This window comes from Gopherus flavomarginatus, chromosome 13 (genome assembly GCF_025201925.1).
Source record: "Gopherus flavomarginatus isolate rGopFla2 chromosome 13, rGopFla2.mat.asm, whole genome shotgun sequence".
Classification (NCBI taxonomy): domain Eukaryota; kingdom Metazoa; phylum Chordata; order Testudines; family Testudinidae; genus Gopherus; species Gopherus flavomarginatus.
This window is the reverse complement of record NC_066629.1, coordinates 11,788,192-11,815,160: the sequence shown is the minus strand read 5'-3', so window position 1 is coordinate 11,815,160 and position 26,969 is coordinate 11,788,192. Positions and strand designations below refer to the sequence as shown.

Below are 26,969 nucleotides of genomic sequence, written 5' to 3'. Positions count from 1 at the left end.
AGCAAAACTTTGTCGCCTGGGGTTGTTATGGTGCTTTTGCTCTTAGCAAGTTACAGTAAGGCTGACTCCATTTTCCCATCTTGGTAATGTGGCCTTTGTAGGTACAGTCAATAGACTGCAGATAACCTTCGATCCACTGTAGTCATCGAGTTCTGTATCCTAACCCTGTGCCAGAGATTTGGTCCTGTGGGTTGTTTCCAGAATGTACAAAAAAGGATTAAACATAGAGGGTGAAATCTTGGCCCAGTGACAAAATGCCATTGACTAGGGGTTTTCTCCGAGTCCTTTGCCAACTTGGGGATGTATGAAATGGTGGCTGAATGTCCAGAACAGGCATATGGGACAGCAGCTGCCTAGACAATATGTGTCGAGGTGACTGATAATGACATAGGAGCATTTTTAATGTAGATCTGGCTTCATTTTGTTCAAAACTGGAGGGAAATGATCAAGTCTGTGCAGTGTGAAGTTGCAGATAGAGACTTCAGAGGACTGTTGAATTGGTTTCTGCCACTGATTACCCATAAGAGGAATTTGAAACTTCTGGAGTCGGTGTTTGGAACGTGGGATATAGACGCACAAGAGTTCTCAGTGAAGAAACTCTGCCATGGTGATAGCTTGTGTGAGCTCAGCGCCTGTTGAAGTGCTTCTACTGTTCCTTGATCAGCAAATGATCTAGGGTGTTTCTGTCTTGTAGTTACATAGAGAAGTCCATGAAGGCAGATGACAACTGATTGTGAGCTGGTTTATGCCCCGGAAAAAGTCTCCAGTGGTCCCCAGACTTTGGGCCCATCCCACCTTGTAACGCAAATGACTTCCTGACCAGAAGGGGAACCTGGTACCTGCAATCTTGGAAAGTCAATGAGAATGTTGGCACTGGACCAGGTATCTGATTACCTCCTTCCATAGTTAGAGAGTGCTCTCTAGGTCAGGGTGTTGTCTGGTCTCCTGAGGGAGCAAAGTGTCTTTGCCAGACACCAGGTTGGAAGGACTAGAAGAAGGGGAGCATAGAAGAAGGTTCAGAGCGTTGCCATGTGGGTCTCCAATTTTGGAGTTTCTGTAAAATAGAACCAGCTTCACACATACCAAGTGACAATGTTCCAGTTATGGAATTCCCACTTGGGAAGGTTAATACCTCCATAGGTTTTCTGTCTTTGGAGCTGCAACAAACTAATTCCTGTCTCTCGTCATTCCTTCTAAAATTTCTGCCTCTTCTCTCTCGCTCTGTTTTATACCAGCTAGCTAAAGGTGCTGGCAGGACTTGTAGGCAGAGCAGTACTCAGGAATGCCCTCCCTTTGGACTGAGGTGACTCAGCCAAACGGAGGGAATGATGAGCTGTATCCCTCAAGGGCTTAGCGTTAAGCTGGGTCAAAGAGGCTGTGCATTTAGCAATATTAGTTTAGGTGGAAAACGCTGACGTCTCTTTTTATGGGATGGATAAAATCTCATCTGATGAACGTAGTGCTCTCCAAGCCTTCAGAGTGATGCTAGCTCATGCTGTATGTAAAATCTGCCTCAGGAAGGGGCTGGGTAGACAGGTCGGCCAGTGTTACTGGAATAATCTTTCCATGGAGCTAGACGGTAGGAATCCTAGTTGAGGGTTTCCAGGATTTTTGACATCTGCCCATGTGCCTGATTCAGCTGAGGAGTCAGGCAGTGATGTACAGAACACCCAAGGGAAGGGGCAATGGGTGGCAGTCAGATTACATGGTGGGTCTCCAGGTCAGGGTGTCAATTTAACTGAGCACCAGAGTTTATGTTAATGCTATTCATATTCTTCATCTCCTGCAATTCCATCTTCCCCCTTAGTATGTCTGTTGTCAGCATGTGCCAGAGCCTCTGCTCACTGCTCGCTCCTTGTAATAACCTTAGTCCCAGATCTGGACCTTAGCGTCCAAAATATGGGGGTTAGCATGAAAACCTCCAAGCTTAGTTACCAGCTTGGACCTGGTACCTGCTGCCACCACCCAAAAAATTAGAGTGTTTTGGGGCACTCTGGTCCCTCTGAAAAACCTTCCCTGGGGACCCCAAGACCCAAATCCCTTGAGTCTCACAACAAAGGGAAATAATCCTTTTTCCCTTCCCCCCTCCAGGTGCTCCTGGAGAGATACACAGACACAAGCTCTGTGAACCCAAACAGAGTGAATCTCCCTCTCTGTTCCCAATCCTGGAAACAAATAGTACTTTCCTATTCCCCCCAGAGGGAATGCAAAAATCAGGCTAGCGATCCAACACACAAATCTCCCCTTGATTTCTTCCTCCCACCAATTCCCTGGTGAGTACAGACTCAATTTCCCTGAAGTAAAGAAAAACTCCAACAGGTCTTAAAAGAAAGCTTTATATAAAAAGAAAGAAAAATAAGTACAAATGTTCTCTCTGTATTTAGATGATACAACACAGGGTCAATTGCTTAAAAGAATATTGAATAAACAGCCTTATTCCAAAAGAATACAAATCAAAGCACTCCAGCACTTATATTCATGCAAATACCAAAGAAAAGAAACCATATAACTTACTAGCTGATCTCTTTGTCCTTACACTTAGAAACAGAAGACTAGAAAGTAGAACTACTTCTCCAAAGCTCAGAGCAAGCAGGCAGCCAGAAAACAAAGACCTTAGACACTCAATTCCCTCCACCCAAAGTTGAAAAAATCCGGTTTCCTGATTGGTCCTCTGGTCAGGTGCTTCAGGTGAAAGAGACATTAACCCTTAGCTATCTGTTTATGACACGCCCCCCAAATTGCAGACAGTGGGGAAGCTCACTGGCGGCGATTTCCTTCTAGAACTTGAAAATAAACAGATTAATACAACACATACACCTTTACATATACTCCTAAGTATATAACTAACAGACTTCTACATTTTAAGAACACTTTTTAACTACTGAATTCTGGGAAACTCTCACGGGAGAGTGCATCAGCAACTTTATTAGAAGCTCCTGTGATGTGTTGAATTTCAAAATCAAAATCTTGGAGAGCTAAACTCCAACGAAGAAGTTTCTTGTTGTTCCCCTTGGCAGTATGAAGCCACTTTAGTGCAGCATGGTCAGTTTGTAGTTGGAACCCGCCGTCCCCAAACATATGGGCGTAGCTTTTCCAGGGCGTACACAATGGCATAGCATTCCTTTTCACTGACTGACCAGTGACTTTCCCTCTCAGACAGTTTCTTGCTGAGAAACACGACAGGATGGAAGTTGTGATCTGTTGCTTCCTGCATGAGCACTGCTCCTATACCACGCTCAGATGCATCTGTGGTTACTAGGAATGGCTTGTCAAAATCCGGGGCCCTGAGCACAGGGTCAGACATGAGCGTTGCCTTAAGTTGGGTAAAGGCCTTTTGACACTCATCAGTCCACTTAACTGCATTTGGCTGGGTCTTTTTGGTCAGGTCGGTCAGTGGGGCAGCGATTTGGCTGTAGTGTGGTACAAATCGCCTGTAGTATCCGGCCAAGCCTAAGAAGGATTGGACCTGTTTCTTTGACCTTGGGACAGGCCACTTTTGGATAGCATCCACCTTGGCCTGTAGGGGGTTTATGGTTCCTCGACCCACCTGGTGCCCCAGGTAAGTTACTCTGTTTTGGCCTATTTGACACTTTTTGGCCTTAACAGTTAGTCCTGCCTGCCTGATGCGCTCAAAGACCTTTTCCAGGTGTAGTAGGTGTTCGGGCCAGGAGTCTGAAAAAATGGCCACATCATCGAGGTAGGCAACTGCAAATTCTCCCAGTCCAGCTAGTAGACCATCTACCAGCCTCTGGAAGGTGGCGGGTGCATTTCGAAGGCCGAAAGGAAGGACATTGAATTCATACACCCCCGCATGGGTGACGAATGCTGACCTCTCCTTGGCAGGTTCATCTAGCGGTACTTGCCAGTACCCCTTGGTTAAGTCTATTGTAGAGATGAACTGGGCACGTCCCAACTTTTCCAATAGCTCATCGGTACGTGGCATTGGATAGTTGTCCGGACGAGTTACCGCATTTAGCTTACGGTAGTCCACGCAAAAGCGTATTTTCCCATCTGGTTTGGGTACCAGAACCACTGGAGATGCCCATGCACTGGTAGATGAGCGGATTATACCCATTTGTAGCATGTTTTGGATCTCCCGTTCTATAGCAGCTTGGGCATGAGGAGACACTCGGTAGGGTGGGGTTCTGATTGGGTGAGCATTACCTGTATCAATGGAGTGGTATGCCCGTTCAGTCCGTCCTGGGGTGGCTGAGAACAATGGGGCGAAGCTAGTGCACAGCTCCTTGATTTGTTGCCGCTGCAGACGTTCCAGGGTGGTTGAGAGGTTCACCTCTTCCACGCCACCGTCTTTTTTCCCGTCGTAGTAGACACCGTCAGGCCACTGAGCATCATCTCCCTGGACTGTAAACTGACAAACCTGTAAGTCTCTGGAATAGAAAGGCTTGAGAGAATTAACATGGTACACTTTAGGCTTTAGTGAGGAATTGGGAAATGCTATGAGGTAGTTTACAGCTCCCAGGCGCTCTTGGACCGTGAATGGCCCTTCCCATGATGCTTCCATCTTATGGGCCTGTTGCGCCTTTAAGACCATAACCTGGTCTCCTACCTTGAAGGACCGATATCTGGCATGTCTGTAATACCAGGCCTTTTGCTCTTCTTGAGCATCCTTTAGGTTCTCTTTAGCAAGGGCTAAAGAGTGTCGGAGGGTGCTTTGTAGGTTGCTTACAAAGTCCAGAATGTTAGTTTCTGGAGAAGGCATAAACCCCTCCCATTGCTGCTTCACCAACTGTAATGGCCCCTTAACCTCGTGACCATACACAAGTTCAAATGGTGAAAACCCTAAACTGGGATGTGGTACAGCCCTGTAGGCAAACAGCAACTGCTGCAACACTAGGTCCCAATTATTGGAGAATTCGTTGATGAATTTTCGTATCATGGCCCCCAAAGTTCCATTGAACCTTTCCACCAGGCCATTGGTTTGATGGTGGTACGGGGTGGCAACCAAGTGATTCACCCCATGAGTTTCCCACAGTTTTTCCATGGTCCCTGCCAGGAAATTAGACCCTGAATCTGTAAGGATGTCAGAGGGCCAACCTACCCTGGCAAAGATGTCTGTTAGGGCCAGGCACACAGTGTTAGCCCTGGTGTTGCCTAGAGCTACTGCTTCTGGCCATCGGGTAGCAAAGTCCACTAAAGTCAGTACGTACTGCTTTCCTCTGGGCGTCTTTTTTGGGAAAGGGCCCAGAATATCCACAGCTACTCGCTGAAATGGGACCTCAATTATGGGGAGTGGCTGGAGAGGGGCCTTGACCTGGTCTTGAGGCTTTCCCACTCTTTGGCATACCTCACAAGACCGGACATAATTGGCAACATTCTTGCCCATCCCCTCCCAGTGGAAGGACTTCCCCAACCGGTCCTTGGTTCTGTTCACCCCAGCATGGCCACTGGGATGATCATGGGCTAAGCTTAAGAGCTTCTCCCGGTACTTAGTTGGAACCACCAACTGTTTTTGCGGCTGCCATTCTTCCCGGTGTCCACCAGAAAGAATTTCCTTGTATAAAAGTCCTTGGTCTATAACAAACCGGGATCGATTAGAAGAGCTGAGAGGCGGTGGGGTGCTCCGTGCCGCCGCCCAAGCTTTTTGAAGGCTGTCATCCGCTTCCTGCTCAGCTTGGAACTGTTCCCTTGAGGCTGGGGTCACCAGTTCTTTCTCAGACTGTGGACTTGGGCTTGGTCCCTCTGGAAGCGATGTAGGTGATGGGGTTGTTTCCGCTGCTGGTGAACCGCTCTCCGCTGGTGCACCTGAGGGTATTTCAGGCTCTGGCTGAGCCTTTTGGGTATGGCTGTCTGTTGCTTCTGCCAGTTTTGGCTCGCTGGCGCCCTCTGGCGTTGAGTTTGAAGATGTAGTTGCACTTACTGGTGCTGGTTGCTGTTCCAGTTCCGGGCCTGGGACTGGAGATGCTGTGGCTGGTTTAGTGGTAGGCATGGAATCCGGGTCCACTACCTCTGTCTGGGTCTCTGGTAACACAGACGGGGCCTCTGTGGACGGTTCAGGAACAGGAATGGGTCTGGAAGCTTGCCTGGTTTGGCTACGTGTAACCATTCCCACTCTCTTGGCCCGCCTCACCTGGTTGGCCAAGTCTTCCCCCAGTAGCATGGGGATAGGATAATTGTCATAGACTGCAAAAGTCCACATTCCTGACCAGCCTTTGTACTGGACAGGCAGTTGAGCTGTAGGCAAGTCTACAGCTTGTGACATGAAGGGGTAAATTGTAACTTTGGCCTTTGGGTTGATGAATTTGGGGTCAACGAAGGATTGGTGGATAGCTGACACTTGTGCCCCCGTGTCTCTCCACGCAGTAACCTTCTTTCCGCCCACTCTCAAATTTTCCCTTCGCTCCAAGGGTATTTGAGAGGCATCTGGGCCTGGGGATCTTTGGTGTGATGGTGGTGTAATGAATTGCACTCGCATGGTGTTCTTGGGACAGTTGGCCTTGATATGTCCCAGTTCATTACACTTAAAGCATCTTCCATCTGATGGGTCACTGGGCCGAGGTGAGTTACTGGAGACTGGTGAGGTTGAAGGGTAGGGTATCTGTGGCTTTACTTGGGTGGTATGTGGGGTCTTTGGCTGTCCTCGGTTGTAGGGTTTATGGTCTGTGTGCCCCCTGGGGTAATCGTTCCCCTTGACAGTAGCTTTCTTGCTTTCTGCCAGTTCCATCCATTTGGCTCCAATCTCCCCCGCCTCAGCGATATTCTTGGGGTTTCCATCTTGTATGTACCGCGTGATGTCTTCAGGAACACCATCCAAGAACTGCTCCATTTGTATGAGGAGGTTCAGTTCTTCCAAGGTTTGAATGTTGTTTCCTGTTATCCAGGCCTCATAGTTTTTTGCAATGTAGTAGGCGTGTTTGGGAAATGACACCTCTGGTTTCCACTTTTGGGTTCTGAAGCGCCGACGGGCATGATCTGGGGTTATCCCCATCCTGTATCTGGCCTTGGTTAGAAAAAGTTTATAGTCATTCATTTGGTGCTTAGGCATTTCAGCTGCCACCTCTGCTAAAGGTCCACTGAGCTGTGACCTCAATTCTACCATGTACTGGTCTTCGGGAATGCTGTACCCAAGACAGGCTCTTTCAAAATTTTCCAAGAAGGCCTCGGTGTCATCACCTGCCTTGTAGGTGGGAAATTTCCTGGGCTGTGGAGCAATATTTGGCGCCGGGTTGTTAGGGTTGGCTGGCACAGGCAACCCAGCTTTTGCCATCTCCAGTTCATGTTTTCTCTGTTTTTCCTTCTCTTTATTCTCTTTTTGTTGTTTTTCCATTTCTCGGTGGTGAGCCGACTCTTCTTCTGCTTGTTTCCTTCGGTAGGCCACCTCTTCTTCTTCTAGTTTTCTTTTGTGTGCTGCCTCCTTGGCTGCCTCTTTGGCTGCCTGTTCTCTTTGGTAGGCTGCCTGTTCTCTTTGGTAGGCTGCCTCTTTGATCTGTTCTTCTCTTTCTTTCATCTCCATCTCTTTTTGTTTTATTTCCAGTTGTCGCCTGTGTTCAGCTTCTTTGATTTGTTCTTCGGCGTCAATTTTTGCCTTAGAAGTCATGGTTCCTGTTTTCTTGTGTTGGGGTGCCCTCCGGTGTTTATCTTCTGAACTGCAGGCTCTGTTCCCTCCTGGAGTCTGCCTAGCAACAGTGCTTTTTTCTTTTTCTCTCTCTAGCTAATGTTCAATGAAGGGAAACCAGAAAAACCACTTTATTTGCATGCATATAAGTGCCGGTACTTGCCCCCTAATGGGAGGGCTATTGCATGACAAAAGACCCTTAACAGGTTCTTAATGGCTTCTCGCTTAACATGCAAGTCACAAACTGCGAGAGAGAGCAGAAAAAAAAAATTCTCTCTGGTTCCCTTTTAAAACCAACTGTTTCTCTCTGCTAAAAAGCCCTTAGCAGAGAAAAGAAAAATATAATATTCCTACTGGCTTCTGGATTCTGTCTATCTCCCACCCACTGCCACCATGTAATAACCTTAGTCCCAGATCTGGACCTTAGCGTCCAAAATATGGGGGTTAGCATGAAAACCTCCAAGCTTAGTTACCAGCTTGGACCTGGTACCTGCTGCCACCACCCAAAAAATTAGAGTGTTTTGGGGCACTCTGGTCCCTCTGAAAAACCTTCCCTGGGGACCCCAAGACCCAAATCCCTTGAGTCTCACAACAAAGGGAAATAATTCTTTTTCCCTTCCCCCCTCCAGGTGCTCCTGGAGAGATACACAGACACAAGCTCTGTGAACCCAAACAGAGTGAATCTCCCTCTCTGTTCCCAATCCTGGAAACAAATAGTACTTTCCTATTCCCCCCAGAGGGAATGCAAAAATCAGGCTAGCGATCCAACACACAAATCTCCCCTTGATTTCTTCCTCCCACCAATTCCCTGGTGAGTACAGACTCAATTTCCCTGAAGTAAAGAAAAACTCCAACAGGTCTTAAAAGAAAGCTTTATATAAAAAGAAAGAAAAATAAGTACAAATGTTCTCTCTGTATTTAGATAATACAACACAGGGTCAATTACTTAAAAGAATATTGAATAAACAGCCTTATTCCAAAAGAATACAAATCAAAGCACTCCAGCACTTATATTCATGCAAATACCAAAGAAAAGAAACCATATAACTTACTAGCTGATCTCTTTGTCCTTACACTTAGAAACAGAAGACTAGAAAGTAGAACTACTTCTCCAAAGCTCAGAGCAAGCAGGCAGCCAGAAAACAAAGACCTTAGACACTCAATTCCCTCCACCCAAAGTTGAAAAAATCCGGTTTCCTGATTGGTCCTCTGGTCAGGTGCTTCAGGTGAAAGAGACATTAACCCTTAGCTATCTGTTTATGACACTCCTGGAGAAGCTTAGGGCTTGTCTACATCACAAAGTTGCAGCGCTGGTGAGGGAGTTACAGCGCTGCAACTTAGGAGGTGTACACATCTGCAGGGCACCACCAGCGCTGCAACTCCCTGTTTGCAGCGCTGGCCGTACTCCCGTTTTGTCTCGGGTGTAGAGGATCCAGCGCTGGTGATCCAGCGCTGGTAATCAAGTGTAGACACTTACCAGCGCTTTTCTTGACCTCCGTGGAATAAGCAGGTATCCCAGCATACCTGAGGAAGCCTCTGGTAATCAAGCTGGTCTCCTTCCCCGTCTTGCTCTCGCGTTCCCCGAACCCCGAGCAAGCAGGTCTCCTTCCCTGAGGTTTGCTGGGTGGTTCCGGGAACGCGAGAGCAAACCGCGGCGAAGCTGGTCTCCTTTCCCGGTTTGCTCTCTCGTTCCCCGAACCCCCGAGCAAGCAGGTCTCCTTCCCTGCGGTTTGCAGGGTGGTTCGGGGAACGCGAGAGCAAACCGCGGCGAAGCTGGTCTCCTTTCCCGGTTTGCTCTCGCATTCCCCGAACCCCCCCTTGAAGCCGCCCAACAGCGCTGCAGTGTGGCCACATCTAACACCACTTGCAGCGCTGGTTGCTGTAAGTGTGGCCACTCTGCAGCGCTGGCCCTATACAGCTGTACTAATACAGCTGTAACAACCAGCGCTGCAAAATTTTAGATGTAGACATGGCCTTAGAAAGAATCCCGAAGCAGCACTTTGTCAGGGCCTATAGTATCATGGGCTGTGCTGCCAGAGAGGCAGCAGCTTAGCTAGCGTACGCTCACAGATGCTGGTCCAACACTGGCTCTGTCATAGTCCTGGACTATGGAACTAAAAGGAGCAGAGACACGCTGGCTTGTGCTCCAGAAACAGAGCAGGAAAAAGATCAATGTCTGTCAAGTGGGAAAGGATGAGAGCAAGAGAGAGAAAAAGGATGTGTTCAGGCTCTTAGGAGACAGTTCCCCTTTACTATGACTCAAGTAAAGAATCCTCTGAAAAGGTCTGTGGGTGCCTCTCCTTTAATTAGTGGTGTCTTAAACTACAGAATTTTTGGCTTGCTAATTTGTGCTCCGGAGGCCAGCAGCAGTGGGAGTCCAGGAAGAGTCTGAGTGGGTGAACAGGCCGGGCGTATGTAGAGGTGTAAGCTAGCGGGGTGAGAACAGAAGCTCTCTGGCACCTTCTATTGGTGAAATGAGAGAACCGAAGGGTGCGTCCTACCTGCTGCCAGGTATAATTTGCCTGCACTTCAGAGGAGTCCCATAAAGTGCCCAGCGGCACCGTCTGGAATTTCCCTGTGTCCCACTAACCGGGCTGTGGAGCTGCAGATGTATGCGAGGGTGAGAATTCATGGTGCTTGTTCAGAGGGAAACTGAGCCACCCTGAGCTGGAAGCTGGGCCCAACATGGCAAGTAGGAAGAACGGTGATTTCTTGTGGAGTCTGAGTTTGGCTCTGGCAAACGACGCTCTAATTAAGCATCTTGGACTCCATCGGCCAACCGGACGGGACCTGGCAGTGGGAGCTGAGCTGAGCAGCGGAGTGGTTGCAGCAAACTGGAGGGGAACTGTCCACGGGTAGCTGTGGGCCAGAGAAGACCAGATGGAGCCAGTATCAGCAGGCTGGAGCCCATCCCCTTTTGCTCCTGGGGACGCTTGCCCGAGGTGGGATTGGATGGAGAGGTGGGGGAGAGCTCCTGCTGGCAGTCAGGGCATTGGGGAGCCCAGCCAGCTGGTTAGGTTGTTTCTTTCTTTTTCCCAAACCAAACTGGCTGCGTCCAGAGTTCTTCAGCCCCAGGAGCACTCTCCCCCAGTGCAGCAGGGTGCTTCAAAGTTAATTCCTAGAGTGGCAGTGTGAATGGGGTTCCAGATGGGGGCTCAGGCCAAGCGCCTCACAGACATCCTGTTGCACCTGGTCCTTGCTGCTATTGATTCCCGGCAGAAGGTCACCTAGCACGACCTGAGCAGTGAGGAGGAAGCTGCAGAAGGGGTCCTGGAGGCAGCCAAACACCTTACTTTGTTTCTGTTTTAAACGAATTAAAGCAGCCAACATGTTCTCTGGCTGCTGAACAATTAAATTACACACCCGACTGGGCGGCCACTCAGCACAGCTTTGACACAGTCAAGGTCCAGCGAGCAGAGGAAGCCGCACTTGTGATGCAGGCTGATCAGAACTAGAGATGGAGCAGCCCCAGCTCGGGGGTGTCTCCCCTGGGGAGGGCCAGGTACATGGCGAGGTTGGTTAGGGATTAAAACATAGTTTCCAGAAGTCATTTCCTACTGGCATTAGACAAGCAGCCCTTGCCTGTGCTGATCAGGCCGGCATCTGGGCTGAAGGGTGAGACTGGGAGTCATTTTTAAATGGATATTTTTGACGCCTCTGTAAGAATTCCTTACCATTCTGAGTGCCACTGGGGCACAAGCAAACAACGTTGCAGCACCCAACGATGCCAAGTAAAATCACTTGTAGCCTGACTGACTGGCCTTAGCATTAACATATACTCTACGAATTAAGTCAGGGCAGGTCTCTGGCCCATGTCCTACAGGAGGGCAGATTAGATGGCCACAGTGGTCCCTTCTGGCTAATCTGAGACTCTCTGAACACGCCTGGTAGGACTTGCTCTGCCCTGGCAAAGTGGAGATTTGGGTCTGTGTGTGTCTTGACTGGGGAAGCTCATGATTTTACAGACCTGCTTGTAGTGATCTGGCTCGAGTCACTGCTGCTTTTGACTGGCTTTGGGCAGTGGAACCAGGCATAGGACCTCTGGCAGCAGCAGGTCTGTGTGGAGGAGGATACAGTGGCACTGCCCGTTGTTTGGTGGGGCCCATTGGTGCCTCCCAGGCCATGAGTCAAATCTGCCCTCCCCGGGTAGAGGCCTCTGGGAAGACAGCAGTCCAAGCATTCCCTGCCCTCCACAGAGGGAAAGCCCCCAGAAATGCAGCGGCCCCCATTGGCACAGGGAATGGCAGGTGAAAGATACTAATAGAGACAGACTATGGGAAGCATGGAGGTGCTTAGCAGGTAGGATCTCAGCTGGGTTAGATGTGCACAAGGAGGAAGGATGGAGAACTGTGGCACTGAGGTACACCAAGAGGAGCTGGAAAAACCAAAGTAAAATGTGTGTGGAGCCTAGAAGCCTGCTGTTGGGCCCCTCCCTTGACAAGATGAGCGTGGATCAGGCTGAGAAAGTCCCAAGGGAATTTATTAATTCCCCAGGAAGAAACAGTCAACGATTCTGATCAGTGGCTCCATAATGGAGAACCAAGCAGGAAATATGAGGAGGAGGAGGAGGATGAAGCTTATCTTGGAGGATGCTGGGAAATTCATGCTTATTATAGATCATGTGGAAACAACTCATTCCCCGCCCCCAATGAAGGGAGTTTTAGTACAATCAATAATAGCTGCAGGGGAAGTAAAGACAGGAGTGGCATATGCCAAAGGACGGCTGATACTGGAGAATAATCAGTAGCTGTAGCGATGGTGCAGAGATGTGGGCGCTCTGGATTCGGAGCTGTTTGGAGTGGACAGTCACTGTTTATGCAGAAGGGTTATGCTCAGAGCCTGCAGGGCTAACTGGGCGGGCTGTAAACCAGACAGGAAAGGGGCATTAAAGATGATGTTTAGATCAGATAACCCAGCATACCAAACATACCAACATACCAGATGAGACTCAAGATGACATCACTCTGCAGCAAGTTCAATAAATAATAAGAACAGGTGTGTCAGTGGACTTAGGCGCATGTACACAAATGGCAGGAGTGTGGGAAGCAAACAAGAGCCAGAAGCGGATCTGAAGGACTGCAACACCCATTATGGGCATGAAACCTGGGTGGAGGGAGAGCAGGGGCATGGAAACAGAGGCAGAGGAGTGAGACTTTCCTTGCAAAGTATCTGCTAAGCCAGCAGATGGTAATGAAATGCTTTTGAGATTGATACAAGGGATTCAGCTCCGAGGAGGAATTACAGACAGCATCTGCACCAGGTCTGACAGAGTAGGAGAACCACAGGACACGTGTTCTCCTGGGGAACTAGCTGCGCTAACAGTTGGGCAACCAATACAGTCCGACATGCACAATCAAGAGGTTCTTAGGATCCGTGGAGGGCAGCGTTCTGACCCAGAAAAAGGAGGAAGCCACCTTGCCCTTTCTCCTCACAGTGAGAAGGGGAGGGGACAGAAGACTGTTCCCACCGCTCACTCACCGATACTGGTGCTCAATGCAGTAAGGAATTATTTCACAGAATGCTGCTGTACATGGATGTTGGGTTTCAGGAGGGAAAATTGGGGGGAATTAAAAAAATCCCATTAAGAAGAAAAGAATCAGGACAGGTAGGAGACCAGCGCGCACCTCGGCCTGCGTGTCGTTGAATGTGTCTGAATGCCACTTCCTGTGACTGGTTCAGACTGGGAGCTTGTTGGAGTGGGAACGTGTTTTCTTCCATGTTTGTGCAGTGCCACTCGGACAGCGCTGGTCTGTGAAATCACCAACCCCCCGAGGAGGGCTTGCGTATGAGCACAGCTGTGTACAATGAAAACTGCCCCAAAGACTCCAAACAAAAGCAGTGTATGGAGTTAGGAGTTCCCGTACAGAGGAGAGGTGCCTCAGGGTCACAACAGCTCTGGCTCTTGCTTAATGCTTTCCTTGGTCATCAGGAAGAGGGAGTAGGATGCACAAGAATTAATCTTGCAGAAGATGCTAACCTGGGAGTAGTGCACACCAGTGAGGATGGAGAGAGAATAGGAAAAATGAGGATCCAGAGCATGTGGGAAGGGTGGTTTGGGAAATAAGCCCTAATTGCTGCCTTGTTCAGGACCCAGACTGCAGAATCATAGAATATCAGGGTTGGATGGGACCTCAGAAGGTCATCTAGTCCAACCTCTTGCTTAAAGCAGGACCAATCCTCAGACAGATTTTTACCCCAGTTCCCTAATGGCCCCCTCAAGGATTGAGCTTACAACTCTGGGTTTAGTAGGCCAAGGCACAAACCACTGAGCTAGCCCTCTCTCCCAAGTCCCTAAATGCAGGAGCTCCTTACATCAAGGGCTGGATTCTGGGTTCTGCTAAAGCCACCTTGACTCACATAAAGGAGTTTACACCAGCGCTGACCCTGCACAGCCCTAGCTTTCTCCAAGGGTGGGCAGGGAGCCCTGACTGGGTCGCTTGGATGCAGTGGAGAAGGGGAACCTTTGGATTAGGGTGCTGCATAGCTATAGAAGGTAACATTCATATTGGGCAGTCACCGCTCTCCAATAGGAGTGTGCATGCTGCAGGGTCAGCTCACCTACAGCCTGTGTGAACATCAAACCAGGCTCTTGACCCTTCCATAGTGCTGGAAACGGGCCCACGGTAACACTCACTTCCATGTATGCATTCCACATGCTCCTGCCCCTAGTATCTGAGAGCCTCACAAACACCCAGGGCCTTCCCAAGGGCTGCTGAGAACTGGGGGTCTTGGGCCATTGATGTGGCCTGATGTCACTCACCCAACTGCTGGGGCATGTGAGTTTATTTTCAAGTGCTGATAGCAAGCCAGGGTGTAAAGCTGTCACAGCTCTCTATACCCCCGCCAGGCTGGTGCCCGTTCATGTATTAGCAGGTGTGCCTTTTCAGCACTTTCTTGGCTCCGGGATGAACATCCATTCCATGCAAGTTTCACCCATTGTTGGATATTTAATTCTTTGCTCAAAACCTGCGGAGAATGTTGTACTACAAAGGGCCATTTCCATTTCCATCTCTTTCAGTCTGCCTCCGAGACAGCGGCTTTGCTGCAGCAGGATCTCTGAGGCAGGGCTGGCAGCAGAGAAGGAATGAATGAACTGTCTGCTCTCCTGTGCTGATGAATGTCACCATCACCTCTATAGTCGAACCAGGCAGCATTGCAACAGATTTCATCTTTGCCTCCCTTCATTAAGAGCTCCTCGCTTCCTCTCCATCACTCTTGCCCTTCATTTTAGGGTGAGAAGTTGCGGGGAAAACGTTCTCCTTATCGCTGTGAGAACCTGCCATTAGTATGTCTCCTTGCTGGGCGATCTGTCGCTGCCCTCTTGCCACTGAAGGGTGCATCAAAGGCCAATCCATCACTTGGCAAAGCCAAAGGGCACAGGAGCTGCGGTGACACGTTTAAAAAGTGATCACGCTGGTTCGGAGCGGATTAATCGAGGACAGGAACCTCCCGGCTGGAGCTGCTGTCCGCCGCGGTGCCAGGCTCGCTTGGCACAGACTGCGGCTAAGGCGCAGGATGGGGAGATCAGCTGGGCAGCCTGGCATGGGGCTGGGCCAAAGAGGAGGCAGCAGCTCTGCAGGGCAGGGGGTTCCCGTGTGTGCACAGGGAACCCGGGCTGCCGCCTGGCCTCGCTCATTGAGATGCAAATGCCCGTGTGCCCGGGAGGCTCCTCGCCTCGTGCGCAAAGCAGGCGCGGTCTCCAAGCGTGCCCGGGGCGCCAAGCCCTTAGTGCACCCCCGGGGTGTGTGGGATACCCCAGCCCCAGGGGGCCCAGAGGCAGAACTGCCTCTACCTTGCTGCTCATGCCCCCTGCCCGGCTCCCGGGGCTCCTGCCTTCCCCTGCGCGCTGGAGGGTGGAGATGGGGGGCTGTTCACACACACCCCGGAGCCGGCGCCTCGCTGGGCTCGGGCAGGCTCCGGGGTTGGTGCGTGGCCCTGCGGCAAGGAGAACAGACCCCCCCCCCGCCCCGGCCCTGCAGGCAGAGCCCCCGCCCCTCCCAGCGCGCCGCTCCTGCCCGGCAGGTCGGTGTCTCTTTAAGGCGGCGGGGGAGGGCTCAGCCTGACAATGGGCCGGGGCAGCCGAGTTGAGGCAAGTTCCCGGCGCTGCAGCCGCCCGGGCGCGGGCTGAGCCGGGGGGCAGCGGCTGCGCCTCTGCGGTGGATTATCGCCGGGAGCCCCCGGGAGCAGCGGATCCTGGGGCGGGAAGGGGGCTGGCAGCGAAAGAATGAATTAATCCCCTGCCCCCACCCCGGAGTCCCCCCCCTCCAGTGCGCGCCGCCCCCTCCCTCCCGAGTCCCCCCCAGTGCGCACCGCCCCCTCCTGCCCGACCCCCGGGACCGATCGGCAGCCCCCGGGCTCCAGGTCCTTCCCCCACCCCAGTGCGCCTCGCCCCCCCACGCGCGCCCCTCTGCTGGGTCTCCTGTGCGCCCTCCTTTCCGCCCGGCTCCCGGCGCTGTCTGCGCCCCGCCCGGATCAACGGGGCTGAGGATTTCCCGGCTCGGCTCGGCTCAGCTCGGCTCGGCTCGCCCTGCCCCTCGGGATGTGGCCCTGGAAGGACGAGGCCATGCGGCGGCGGCTGCTCTTGCTGCGGAGCCTCCTGTGTCTGGTGCCGGCCCTGGTGGGACCAACTTTCGGTAAGACCCCGCCGGAGCAGCTCGTGCGCCCTGGGTCTGGGGAGGGGCCCGGAGCCCCCGGCCCGCCGGGTGCAGCTCCCCGGCCCGGCTGGGCACCTCTCCCGCGCCCTGAACGCCGCATCCAAAGGTGCCCTGAGCCAGGATGGTGTAGGCGATCGCCCCGGCTGCGCCTCCGGTCTGCGGGCTCGGGGGAAGCCGAGAGCGGCCGCCAGCCTAGTCCCTCTGCTCCGGGCAGCGGCTGCAGCGAGTGGGACCTCCCCGCCTCCGGTGTTAGCTGAGTGGGTACAAGGAACAGCGGGCGCTGGGCTTGTCTGGCAGCCCCGTGCAGCTGCTCTGTTCCCTGCGGACCGAACCTGGGTCTTGCCTGGCGCCCATCACCGTCTTCGCTGAGCCTGGGCCAGGCTGGGTGGGGCCCTGTGCGCAGCCTGTCAATGCTCACCTTGCGCGGGTGGGGAAACTGAGTCACGGGGCAATGAAGTGACTTGTCTCAGGTTACGCTGTGTGTCAGTGGCAGTAGAACCAGCTCCCCCCAAGTCCCACCTGCAAGGCTGCCTTTCTGCCCTGGGGAGTTGCCTGCGAGGCCACCCGTCTGCCCCAGGGAGCTGGCTGTTGTGGCTCTGTCCGTCTCTTGGCCATTGGTACTGAGCACCTTTCCTCCGCTTGGGCTGCTGGCTGTAAAATCACCAAGAGGTGGGAGGGTTTGGCTGATACGGTGCCAATGGGCAATGTGCCCTGCCCCCAGGCAGTCCTGTGCTTCTCTGCTGGCAAGGAGGGAGAGTTGCCAGCACAGGGCACCATTCTGCCAGCACTGCCCTAGGGGTGGGTCCTGGGGTGATAAAGGCTCATGTAGGGTGTGGGTCATGGGAGGAGGCCTGGAGTGGTGGAGTCAAGGCAACTCTTTTCTCCTGCTCCCCATCCCCCCCGAAATCCAAGCCGTTGACATTTAAATGTCCCCACTCCAAGCCCTTGATTTGTTGCCTTTTTTACTGAATTTACCATCACTGGATCCTCACCAACCTATTTCCAGTGACAGCGGCTGTGCTGGCCTTGTCAATTCTCAGGCTGGAAAAGACACTGGCTGTGCAGCAGTTCTCCCACTGGCTGCATCTTGCCAACAGTGTCACTGCAGTTTGAGTGGCAGCAGCAGCGGGGCTCTGCAGCATTTCTAGGGGGATGTGTGAACTCAGGAGCCAGGAGAACCTCTTTATACTGTCTCTGCGATTCCCTCAAAGGGAGCGTGTCTCCTTTTCAAAGAGATGATACTGAGAGCAAAAGTGACTGAATCCACCCACTAGAGGAAGTAGCAAGATCAGTGCCTCCTAGAGCTCATCAGCCAGAAAAGCCCAATTAGTCAAAACAAAAACTTTTCCTGGGAGCCTCTGGGTTTTTGCCAAAGCTTTCTCAGGTCCAGGATGGAGTTTCGGACAGATAGGTAGACAGACCCGCACCCCAGAATAGTCCAGCCGTTGTGACACTCGCCTGAGCTGAGTTTGCCCAGTTCAGAGCAGGGACTTAATCCTGAGTCTCCTACTGCTGAGCTGAGTGTCCTGACCATTGGGCTAGAGTCTGTCTCTCTGGCTCAATGAATATTTCATTATTTATACTGAGTCGGGGGAAGGGGAGAAATACACATTCAGCTCCCTGCTCTGACATGGCCTGTTTTTTGTTCCAACGAAGAAGGAAAACAAATGCTGAAACCTCAACATTTTTTGCAAAACATAATTATTGTTTTCTGGCCAGCCCTAGCTCCAACCCTGTCATTTCCTGGAGCAAGTGCTCCACCAGCATCAGAAGCGAGTCTGAAATGTAGTGCTTGAAACAAAGCTGGAAACCAGGTCGTTATTCCAACCAGGGCCAGTCCTTTACCATAAATAGAGGAACATGCAAGGGGGAGGGGATCTGGGGGGATGGTGACATTGAGTGACATGTTGTCTGAGCAGGATTCCTCTGCCACCATCCTCCCCATCCCTCACTCCCCCCAAGACCCTCAACAATTAAAATGATTTCAGCACTGAGTTAGTCTACGCTCCAGATGTTGCTCTCACTAGTATCAGCGCTTCTGTTCTGTGTATGATGAGCCCGAGAGGAGCACTGTTAATCTTGAAGGATAACTCTCTCTCTATCAAAAAGAGCTGATGGATTCTCTCTCGCAGCACTGGCATTCAGAGGACAAGCAGTGATTCTCTGGTACAGCTGTATGTATGTGAGCAAACATTCAGGAGTTTGCAGTAATTCATTAATGTTTGCGTGCGGGAAGCGATCCAAATAGACAGTACAATGACCAACGCAGCATCTGTAGGCAAACCTGTTAGAACGAGCTAGCATGCATGTTTATAAAGTCACAATCTTAATGTGATGGAATTGGTACATCTTCCTCTGCAACTTCTAGGCTGCTGTATTGTTTGCAAGAGGCTTTGCATGTTTTTTTAGATAAGATATAGGGGAAGATGGGGCTCTCACAACAACAAAAATCATGCAGAGAGGTTGTTTGTGAGCATCAAGACACAAGAGTGTCTTTCATTGTAAATGCTGCCAGTTCTCAATAATCTTTTCTTGCCAAACCAGTCTCCTTTTGAAATCACAGTCCATCCCTTGGCCTCCGAGGTTATTCACTGCGTTACATCTCTGGGTTTGATTGTCCTTGCAGCTCGTTGTATTAATTTATTGATGTCTTCAAAAAGACCCGAAGGGAATCTGGTGCTGATGAAAGTGCAGCCTGCAAGCTCTGCCCCAAGTAAAGTAATTTGTGTAGGCAAGTGATGTGCAGATCCCATTATGCATTGCCAGTGCACCTCAGTCCTGACCCGTAGCACCCCCTGTTGATCTAGACGTAGACAACTCTTGCCATGGGCTAGTTGGGCTGGATTATACAATAGTTTTGGGATGTAGATTATAGAAGTCTAGGATGAGATGATCAAACTTCTGCTCCTAAACACCTCCAGGATCTGATCTTGAGCTTTCTAGCAGGGAACTATTGGGGCCAGATTCTTCAGAGGAGCTCATTGCATTAGGTGCAGGACTCTGAAAATCTGGCCTTATGGGCACTAACTCTTGCTGTCCTGCCCAGCACACCCCTCCTAGGAAGAGCTGGTTTCTTGTCATTTGTAAATATCAGTACTTTGGGATTGGGATAGCCCTGAATGTTGCAGCTATTGGTTCAAGACAGTGACTTCTGTTGGATGCTGGTAGGTTTGGGTGAGGCCACGTGCCATACCAGGGAAAGAGAGTAGATACAGTTGGTGCTGGGTTAGTTCATTATGTGCTTATTCCATTGAATATCAGGGTTGGAAGGGACCTCATCTAGTCCAACCCCCTGCTTAAAAGTAGGGCCAATCCCCAGACAGATTTTTGCCCTAGATCCGTAAATGGCCCGTTCAAGGATTGAACTCATAACTCTGGGTTTAGTAGGCTAGTGCTCAAACCACTGAGCTATCCCTTTCTGGTAAGACAGGTGCTGTGTTAATGAAACTCAGTCATTCTAAGGTCCCAGGTTGCTTTGCAGACTACATAGGACTCTCTTCACTCCCTCAGAAATGCAGCCATCTGCTGTGCTTTCGAGTCGCCAAGCCATGCTCCGGGACTTTCCCCACACTGGAGTAGTGTCCACACAGGACATTACTGCACAGCAAGCTGATGTGCTGTAGATTCACACACCTGACTTGTCATGTAGACAAGCCCGAAGCACCCTGGCCAAATTCTAACTTGGGTAGTTACAATCCTCTTTAAACTAGAACAGGAAATGAAGGAGAATCCTGTAGCCAGGGGAAATTTAAGGAGGCAGATTTGGCTGGGATGCCAAGGTTAATGCTGCTACTCTTATGGCATGGCCTAGCTAAGAGCACATCATTTTGATGTCTGTCTTATGTCTAAATCAGACTACTCCCCACACCAGGAGCACAGGGTCTCCGAGTCCTGGGCTCGGCACGGAGCAAGGCTTTCACCATAGCAAAGACCACATCTTAAGAGAGCTCCCCACACCTCTCCCATATCAGCCCTTTGTCACCTAGATCAATCGCTTATGGGGAAGGTCATATCAGGAAAGCGATTATGTCTTGTGATGACTTTAAAGCGCTGAGTGTTTTGTCCTTTTTGGAGTGAAAACGTTCTTTTTGCTCTTTATTTCTTCTCCTTTAATCTGCAGCAGAAGCCCATGCTAAGGGCAGCAGGGCTGGCTCATCCGTGCTTTCAGTTGCTTTCATAGGCCTTTTAATTGCAGTGAAAAGCTTGGATAGCTGTAGAAGCAGCTAGGGCCAAGGAGCCAGGACCATGTTACCAGCCAGCTTCCCAGGGACCATCAACAATTACTCCATGGATCGATGTGGTCTGTGAATAACAACTGAGGTGTTGCTTGTATAAAGCAATAATAGAAACCCCCTGATTCTTTCACTTCAAATCTACAAAGATCCACACACACACACTCCCATCCCGTTTGGAAGATCCAGAGAGAAACCTGGGGTGTATTTGGATGTTTTCCAGCTCAGCGGTGCTGGGTTGGCCTGGCTTTGCAGTTTACAATGGTGGCAGATTAACTTTGGTGAGATGACGGGGAGGAATGATGTGACAGCCCTGAATTTTTCTTTAATCACGCTCCAAACCTTTTGGGTCACTTTCCAAGGCTGACGGAGGCACTCCAGGATGGCTGCTGGCCGGGAGACAGAAAGATCCGCCTGTATGTGGTTTATTGGGGTGGTGCCCAAGGCAGCAGAAGCTGAGACCTAGTCACCTATATTCTTGGCACCCTTTTTTTCTGGATAGTGCTCACACTCTGCGCTCGTTCTCCTCTGCTCTGACAGCAGAAGTCCAGGCTCTGTCGGGGGATTGATTGGTACCAAACAAGAAAAATGACAGTCAGCAAAGGCCAGGGCCGGCTCTAGCCATTTCGCCACCCCAAGCACGGCGGCACGCAGACGTGGCTGCGGATGCTCCACCGGAGCCGCGGGACTGGCGGACCCTCTGCAGGCACGCCTGCGGGAGGTCCACCGGAGCCGCCTGCCACCCTCCCGGCAACCGGCAGAGCGCCCCCCGCGGCATGCTGTCCCAAGCACGCGCTTGGCATGCTGGGGCCTGGAGCCGGTCCTGGCAGAGGCTGCAAGTTGTCTGGTCTTTTTTTAATGTCACCCTTAATTAATTTAAAATCTTTTAGAGGCTGAACCCTGATTTCTAGAGTGTTGACGTCCAATCCCTAAGTGTATGAGAGTCATTTGTAATGTGCCTTGTGACTCTTCAAGAAGAAAAGCTGGTAAGAAGCACCAGCTATGGGAGACTGCTCATGTGACAGCAGGAGCCAAACAGTGGCTTTGATGTCACTCCAGAAGGAAGAAATACGCACTGCTCAGGACAACTGCTTTTCGCTGGGCTCAGGCTTGTCGGATGGGGACACACATGGGTTGTGCTCAGTGAGGAAGCTGATTGCATGAATGGCTGGCTCTTTTGTGCCTCATCGCACCGGTCAGTGCAGCCCACACAGCAGCACTCTTTGTGTCAGTCCCCTTTGGGCAAGTCCACGTGGAGCTGTGTCTGTGCTGCTGCATGCTGGGACTCCCGTGCATCACCCATAGTGCTCAGCCCCGCTGCACGCTGGGATGTGGATGTACTGAATCCATAGGAGCCAGCTATGTTGCCGGGGGTGTGGAGGCTTTGGAGAGATTTCAGACTGCCAGGCCCTGTACTCTGGGATGGAGCTGGGGCTGGTTTGCGGCACTCTCTGCGGCTGGGCAGTAATGGGGTGTCGCAGTGACCTGTGGTGGCTGCGTGGGTGGCAAAGAGCTCAGCATGGCTCTCGGCTCCTGGGGGCAGGTGGGACCGGCTAGGGCCTCGGGCCCCCACTCCTGGAATCGGGATCCCAGTGGAGTCGCTGCTTAAATACAAAGTTTCCAGCCTTCTGGGCTGTGAAGAAAGGCTTGAGAAGGAGCCCTGTGTTACCGAGGCGGTTTGTCCGTGAAGCCTGTGAGGATAACTCTGAGTTGTAACCTTATAGACTAACAGATGTATTGGAGCATGAGCTTTCGTGGGTGACTACCCACTTCGTCAGATGCATGACGTGGTGTGACCTGCCTCATTACTCTCTGGGGGTGCTAGCTCCGAGCCCTGAACCCCTGATGGCCCAGCCAACTCCCAGCAGAGGACTCCCCGGTCCTGTCTTCACTAGGGAAAGTGGGTGACTGTAAGCTGGGTTTAGATAACTCAACCGCTTCTCCTAGTCAGGGCAAACCCTGGTGTGGCAGGAGGGGAAGGGTGCAGCCCCTCCCAAAAGAGCCCTCCCAATAGCTGGGAGGAACACCTCCTGCCTCTCTGTGCAGGGGAGGAGGCGTCTGCTGCCGCTCTTGGAGAATAAGTAGGCTCTGTGCAGCTGCCCTTGCTTCTGTGGGAGGTGCCCCCCGCCCACCACACACATGCACACACTGCTGCTCCTGGTGGGGCCAGCATGGTGTCCCCACAGTTATTGTCTAGAGCCCCACTTCGGGCGAACCCACACCCGCCATGCTGCCAGTGGCTCCAGCAAGCAGCACAGCTGGAGAGCAGCTGGGTCTGAGCAGAGCAATGGTTCTCTAACACTTGACACTATCAAAACTCTCTCTCTCAGCCACAACTACTGTCCTGCCCCAGTCCAGCCGCAGCTGGTGTGAATCAGCCCAGCAAGAGATTCAGTACAGCACTTTGGTGGGTTACTGAGCCTGGCCTGAGAGCACAGGCTGAGGGGTTTGGGGCATTCCCACAGACCCAAGGGAATATTTCTGCAGTGTCCTGAAGGGGGACCTGAGGAGGGTCGGGCAGAGCAGGTATCTAGGCTGTGTCTGAGCTGAAGCATTGCAGAGGACAGCTTTCCCCCCTGTGGATGTGGTGTCCCACCACAGAGTCCATTAAACCTTCTCCTCGGTTCTAGAGGCTGGGAGCTGCCAGAACCTTGTCTGCACTAGGGCTCTCGCTGCCCCCATCACCGCAGCGGGACTCCTGTAGAGCTCCCTCATGGAGGCACTGCCTTGGGCCTCGCCTGTGCCTGTCATTGACAGTGCCCCAGCACCCTGTGCCACTCAGCTCATGTTGAGCCCCACTTGCCCTGGCTAACGCTCTCAGTTGGACTGTGGTTCTGGGCACCAATTCAGTTGTACCCATCCCTGGCACCCACAGCTGGGAATGGGCAGCTCCCTTCCCCCAAGAACACTCCTCCCCTTCCTGGGGCAGGGCTAGGAAAGTGCTTTTAAAATAAAGGGTCTGTTCCTTTGGCCAGAGATGCTGGGTGACCTGGAGCTGTAACCAGGTCCAGGCGTGGCTCTGGTCTGAGGGACACCACTAGACAGAGCAGAGAAGGGACATAACATTCAGGGCAGGGCTGCGGACGTGGCCCTGGAGTGGACTCACTGGCTCCTAGCAACTAGCGATGGCAGTTTGTGCTGCCTGGCGTGTGCACGTGCTCCCACAGTTCAGGATTGGGCCCCACCCTTACGCTACTTTCTAAACCGCCAACTTCCCTTCTGAAGGGAGTTGGGAGGAGGGGATTCCTGTGGTGTAAAAACTGTGGAGGGGATAACCCAGCCCTCCTATTGAATGTGGCCTTATCTGTGTTCTCCAGGGAGTACGGCCCAGAGCCCCTCAGCAGCGTGATTTGCCTTCTTCTCATGCTAAGAGTTTGCTCTGCTCCTTGCGTGGCTGACAGCAAAGGTGCAGGGGCCATGTTAGAAATAAATTGAATTGGTCATAAACCCAGGGTTGTGAGTTCAATCCTTGAGGAGGCCATTGAGGGAACGGGGGCAAAAATCTGTCTGGGGATTGGTCCTGCTTTGAGCAGGGGGTGGGACTGGATGACCTCCTGAGGTCCCTTCCAACCTGGATATTCTATGATAAATCACCCAGTCTGTCCACACTGTGTCACATCAGTCCCAAAACAACTGTGAGTGGCGCCCCCATCAGCTTCCTTCCCTGCTATGCTGGGGGTGGGGGAGCTGGGTAGGGCCTTGTTCTCTGGGAACACCCATTTTGTCTGCCCTTAGTTGTTGCGGGAGGGGGCTGCTCTATTGTGAAGCCCATTCTATTTCCGCTGCCCTAATCAGGGAGGGTGAATTTGCAACTGAATTCCCAGGCTCTGTTAGGGACAGTAAAGGGAGCGGGGAAGGGAGTAGGTTGACTTTTTTTCAAGAGGAAAGCAGCATTGTTGTGGGGTCGGCGCATTCTTTGGCTGTTGGGATCAAGACAGATTAGCTGGTTTAGGGGCTTTTTTGAGACATGGCTATAGCAACAGCTGCAGTCAGGATCAGAATGTGTGAGGGCTCCAGGACCCTGAATGCCGAAGCACCAAACCAGTTGAAATTTACATGGGGAGCAACAATGGGGGTCAGCTAATGAGTAACCAAGGGCGTCCCTCTCAGATGCAACTGTTTCCTTCAAGGACTCCGAGGGGAGGTGAGGAGAGCCGGGGCTGCAGAGGTGGCGAGGGCCAGGGTGGAGTTTGTTACTTTTAAAGTCAATGCAAGTGCTCTCGGAGATGCAGACACAAGCTGGCTGGGATCTGAGCTCTGTGCTGCAAAGTCCTTCCCGGGCCTGAAGGGTTAATACGCTAGAGTCCTCCTGATTTCATTTTCATAAACATCTGCTAAAAGCAGGAGATTTAGCTTTCCAGTTCCTAGGGGATTTACGGGGCAGGAGTCAGATCTCTGGGGAGGTTTATTCTCATCCCAGGATTAACCATCTCCAGAGTTCTGCTGGCTTTGCCCATGTGACATACTTAGCAATCAGCTGTGGTTAACGGGCTGGGTAGAAGTTCTTTAATCCAAAGCGTTTCATCCCAAAGGGCTGTGGTTGTTGCTGTGGGAGTGTGCAGTAGTAGAGCCCCTGGGATGCGCCATCCTGCCAGAAATCCCTAGGTGCTGCTGGCGGGGGGGATTGCAGGGCTCTTACAGGAGCCATGCTTGTTCCACAAGGCCAGGGCATTGATGCCCAGCGTGGGCGCTCACCAGCATGGGGTCACTCTTAGAATAGCTTTCTCGTTCATAACTCACCAAAACGCTCTCCGTGCCAGAGTGCCGCTCGCTGCCAAGCTGGCCCGTGGGCAGGCCCTCTGGGAACCTGCAGCCAGACCTCTGAGGCTGGCGCGACGCAGGCTTAGCTGAAGTAGGGTCCCCACAGAAAACCCAGGTGTACAAATTGCCCAGAGCTGCATCAGGTGCCCTTGCTGAGTCCTCCTCCCCAGTCACTGCTCTACCCAGGAGCAGCAGGTGTGTTGGGTAGAACAGCAGTGCCCCCGCCCCACATGCTCCACAAGTACCAGGAGCCTGATTCTACCTGTCCCAGTCTGGCGGCCGGCTGGTGGGTGGGTGTCCCTAGGGCAGGCACTCCCATTAGAAGGTGAAGACCCTGCTGGTCACAGTGCTGGCCTGGAGGATGAGAGGGGCTGAGTAATATTCTCTCTTGTCCCCTTGGCCTTCTGGGCGTGTGCTGCAAGCAGTTTGTATTTCTCTCGTCCTCTGTCCAGCACTGACCTTCCCCTCCCAAGCTCTGGCTCTTTCTGTGGGGTAGCCTTTCCCCTTCCACTGGCAGCTGTGGGGCTGAGCTGGTGCTGATGACACTGTCCCATGTTCTCCTGAGTCTAGGTTCCTGCCCATGCGGGTCTTCCTGGAGACCACCTCAGCCCTATCAGGCCTGCCTTAGCATCATTTCTGCAGCTACGCCCTCGCCTCCCACAATCCCCTCCCCTTGCTTCAGCTCAGGGATGGGCCCTGGCTGCTCCTGCCAAAGCCCCCTTCCCTCTGAGCTGGCACTGGTCCCAATGCCACTTTGTGGTGGTACAATGGCATCGTCAGCCACCCAGTGCTCCCTAAATTCAGATGTAAATCCTAGGCCCTAACCACCTGTGGCCACTGGAGCGCACATGTCACTTTTCGTCTGCCGGGGCTGCTAACTCTGGTTCCCAGCTAATTCCACTGTGCCTCCTTCAGTTCCTCTTGTGCTTTCCCTTGGATGCAGGGGTGCTCAGTGCCTGCCTTAAAATGGTTTCCAAATCTAAAATAAATGCTAGCTGCTCATTGTCAGGGAGCTGCAGCAGAAGGCTAGACATACCTTACAGAGTAGAGGAGGACAGTAAGTCTGCATGGTTCCTGAAAGGTGCTGACTTCGAATGTTTGTGACATCAAGTTACTGAACCAGTTTCCTTCAAACTTGGCTTCTTTTGTAGATTCGTTGAGGCCATCAAGCCAATGACGTTAACAGCTTTTTTTCCTTTTTTTTTTAACCCTCTTCATGGTTTAAGCAGGCCTTGGGGCTCACCTGAGCTGGTTTGTGCTCGTGGTATGCACAGTATACTCAGATGAGTAGAAGACTTTCCCTGGCAAGTGGTGACCTAAACCATTGCCTTCTTCAAGACTTCATTTGCTCTTCAATGAACGCTCAGGTTTCTGTCGCTGGGGATTGGGATGAGAGCTGATGCAGTGCCTCCTTCCAAGTCTGCAGACAGATCGCGCCGCTGCTGCTGCTTGCTGATCTGGCACATGGCAGCTGGGTGAGATTAGCAAGACTCGAGTCAGTTCTGCTGCTCCTGTGTTGGACCCTGTGGGCAGCCAGGAAGCTGGATAAGGCCGTGAGCAGCAGCAGAGAGGCAGACGTTGAGCTCTTAATGGAGGAGAAGGGCACAAATAGGGGGATTAGAATGGGGGAGCCCCTCCCTCCTGTTCCTTTCCAGAGCGGCAGCAGCTGGGAGGCCTCAGGGGAAAGGCTTTCCCTTGCAGGAGCCCAAGGGAAGGTGGCCATTGGATTTCGGAGATCCACCAGCCGGA

The 26,969-nt window shown here is 52.1% G+C and overlaps 1 protein-coding gene across 2 annotated transcripts in view; it reads left to right on the top strand.

The window, feature by feature from the left end:
• ROBO3 (roundabout guidance receptor 3) overlaps positions 1-26,969 on the top strand; it is a 248,986-nt gene that overhangs the window by 78,876 nt on the left and 143,141 nt on the right. The window contains exon 1 of one of the 2 annotated variants that reach the window (XM_050921539.1): positions 16,090-16,206. The exons of the other annotated variant lie outside the window; for it this stretch is intronic. Within the exon in view, the coding sequence (XP_050777496.1) occupies positions 16,113-16,206 (94 nt within the window). The 5' untranslated portion in view covers positions 16,090-16,112. Of the gene's footprint in view, positions 1-16,089; positions 16,207-26,969 lie in introns of those variants that run through there. 2 annotated transcript variants of the gene reach the window in all.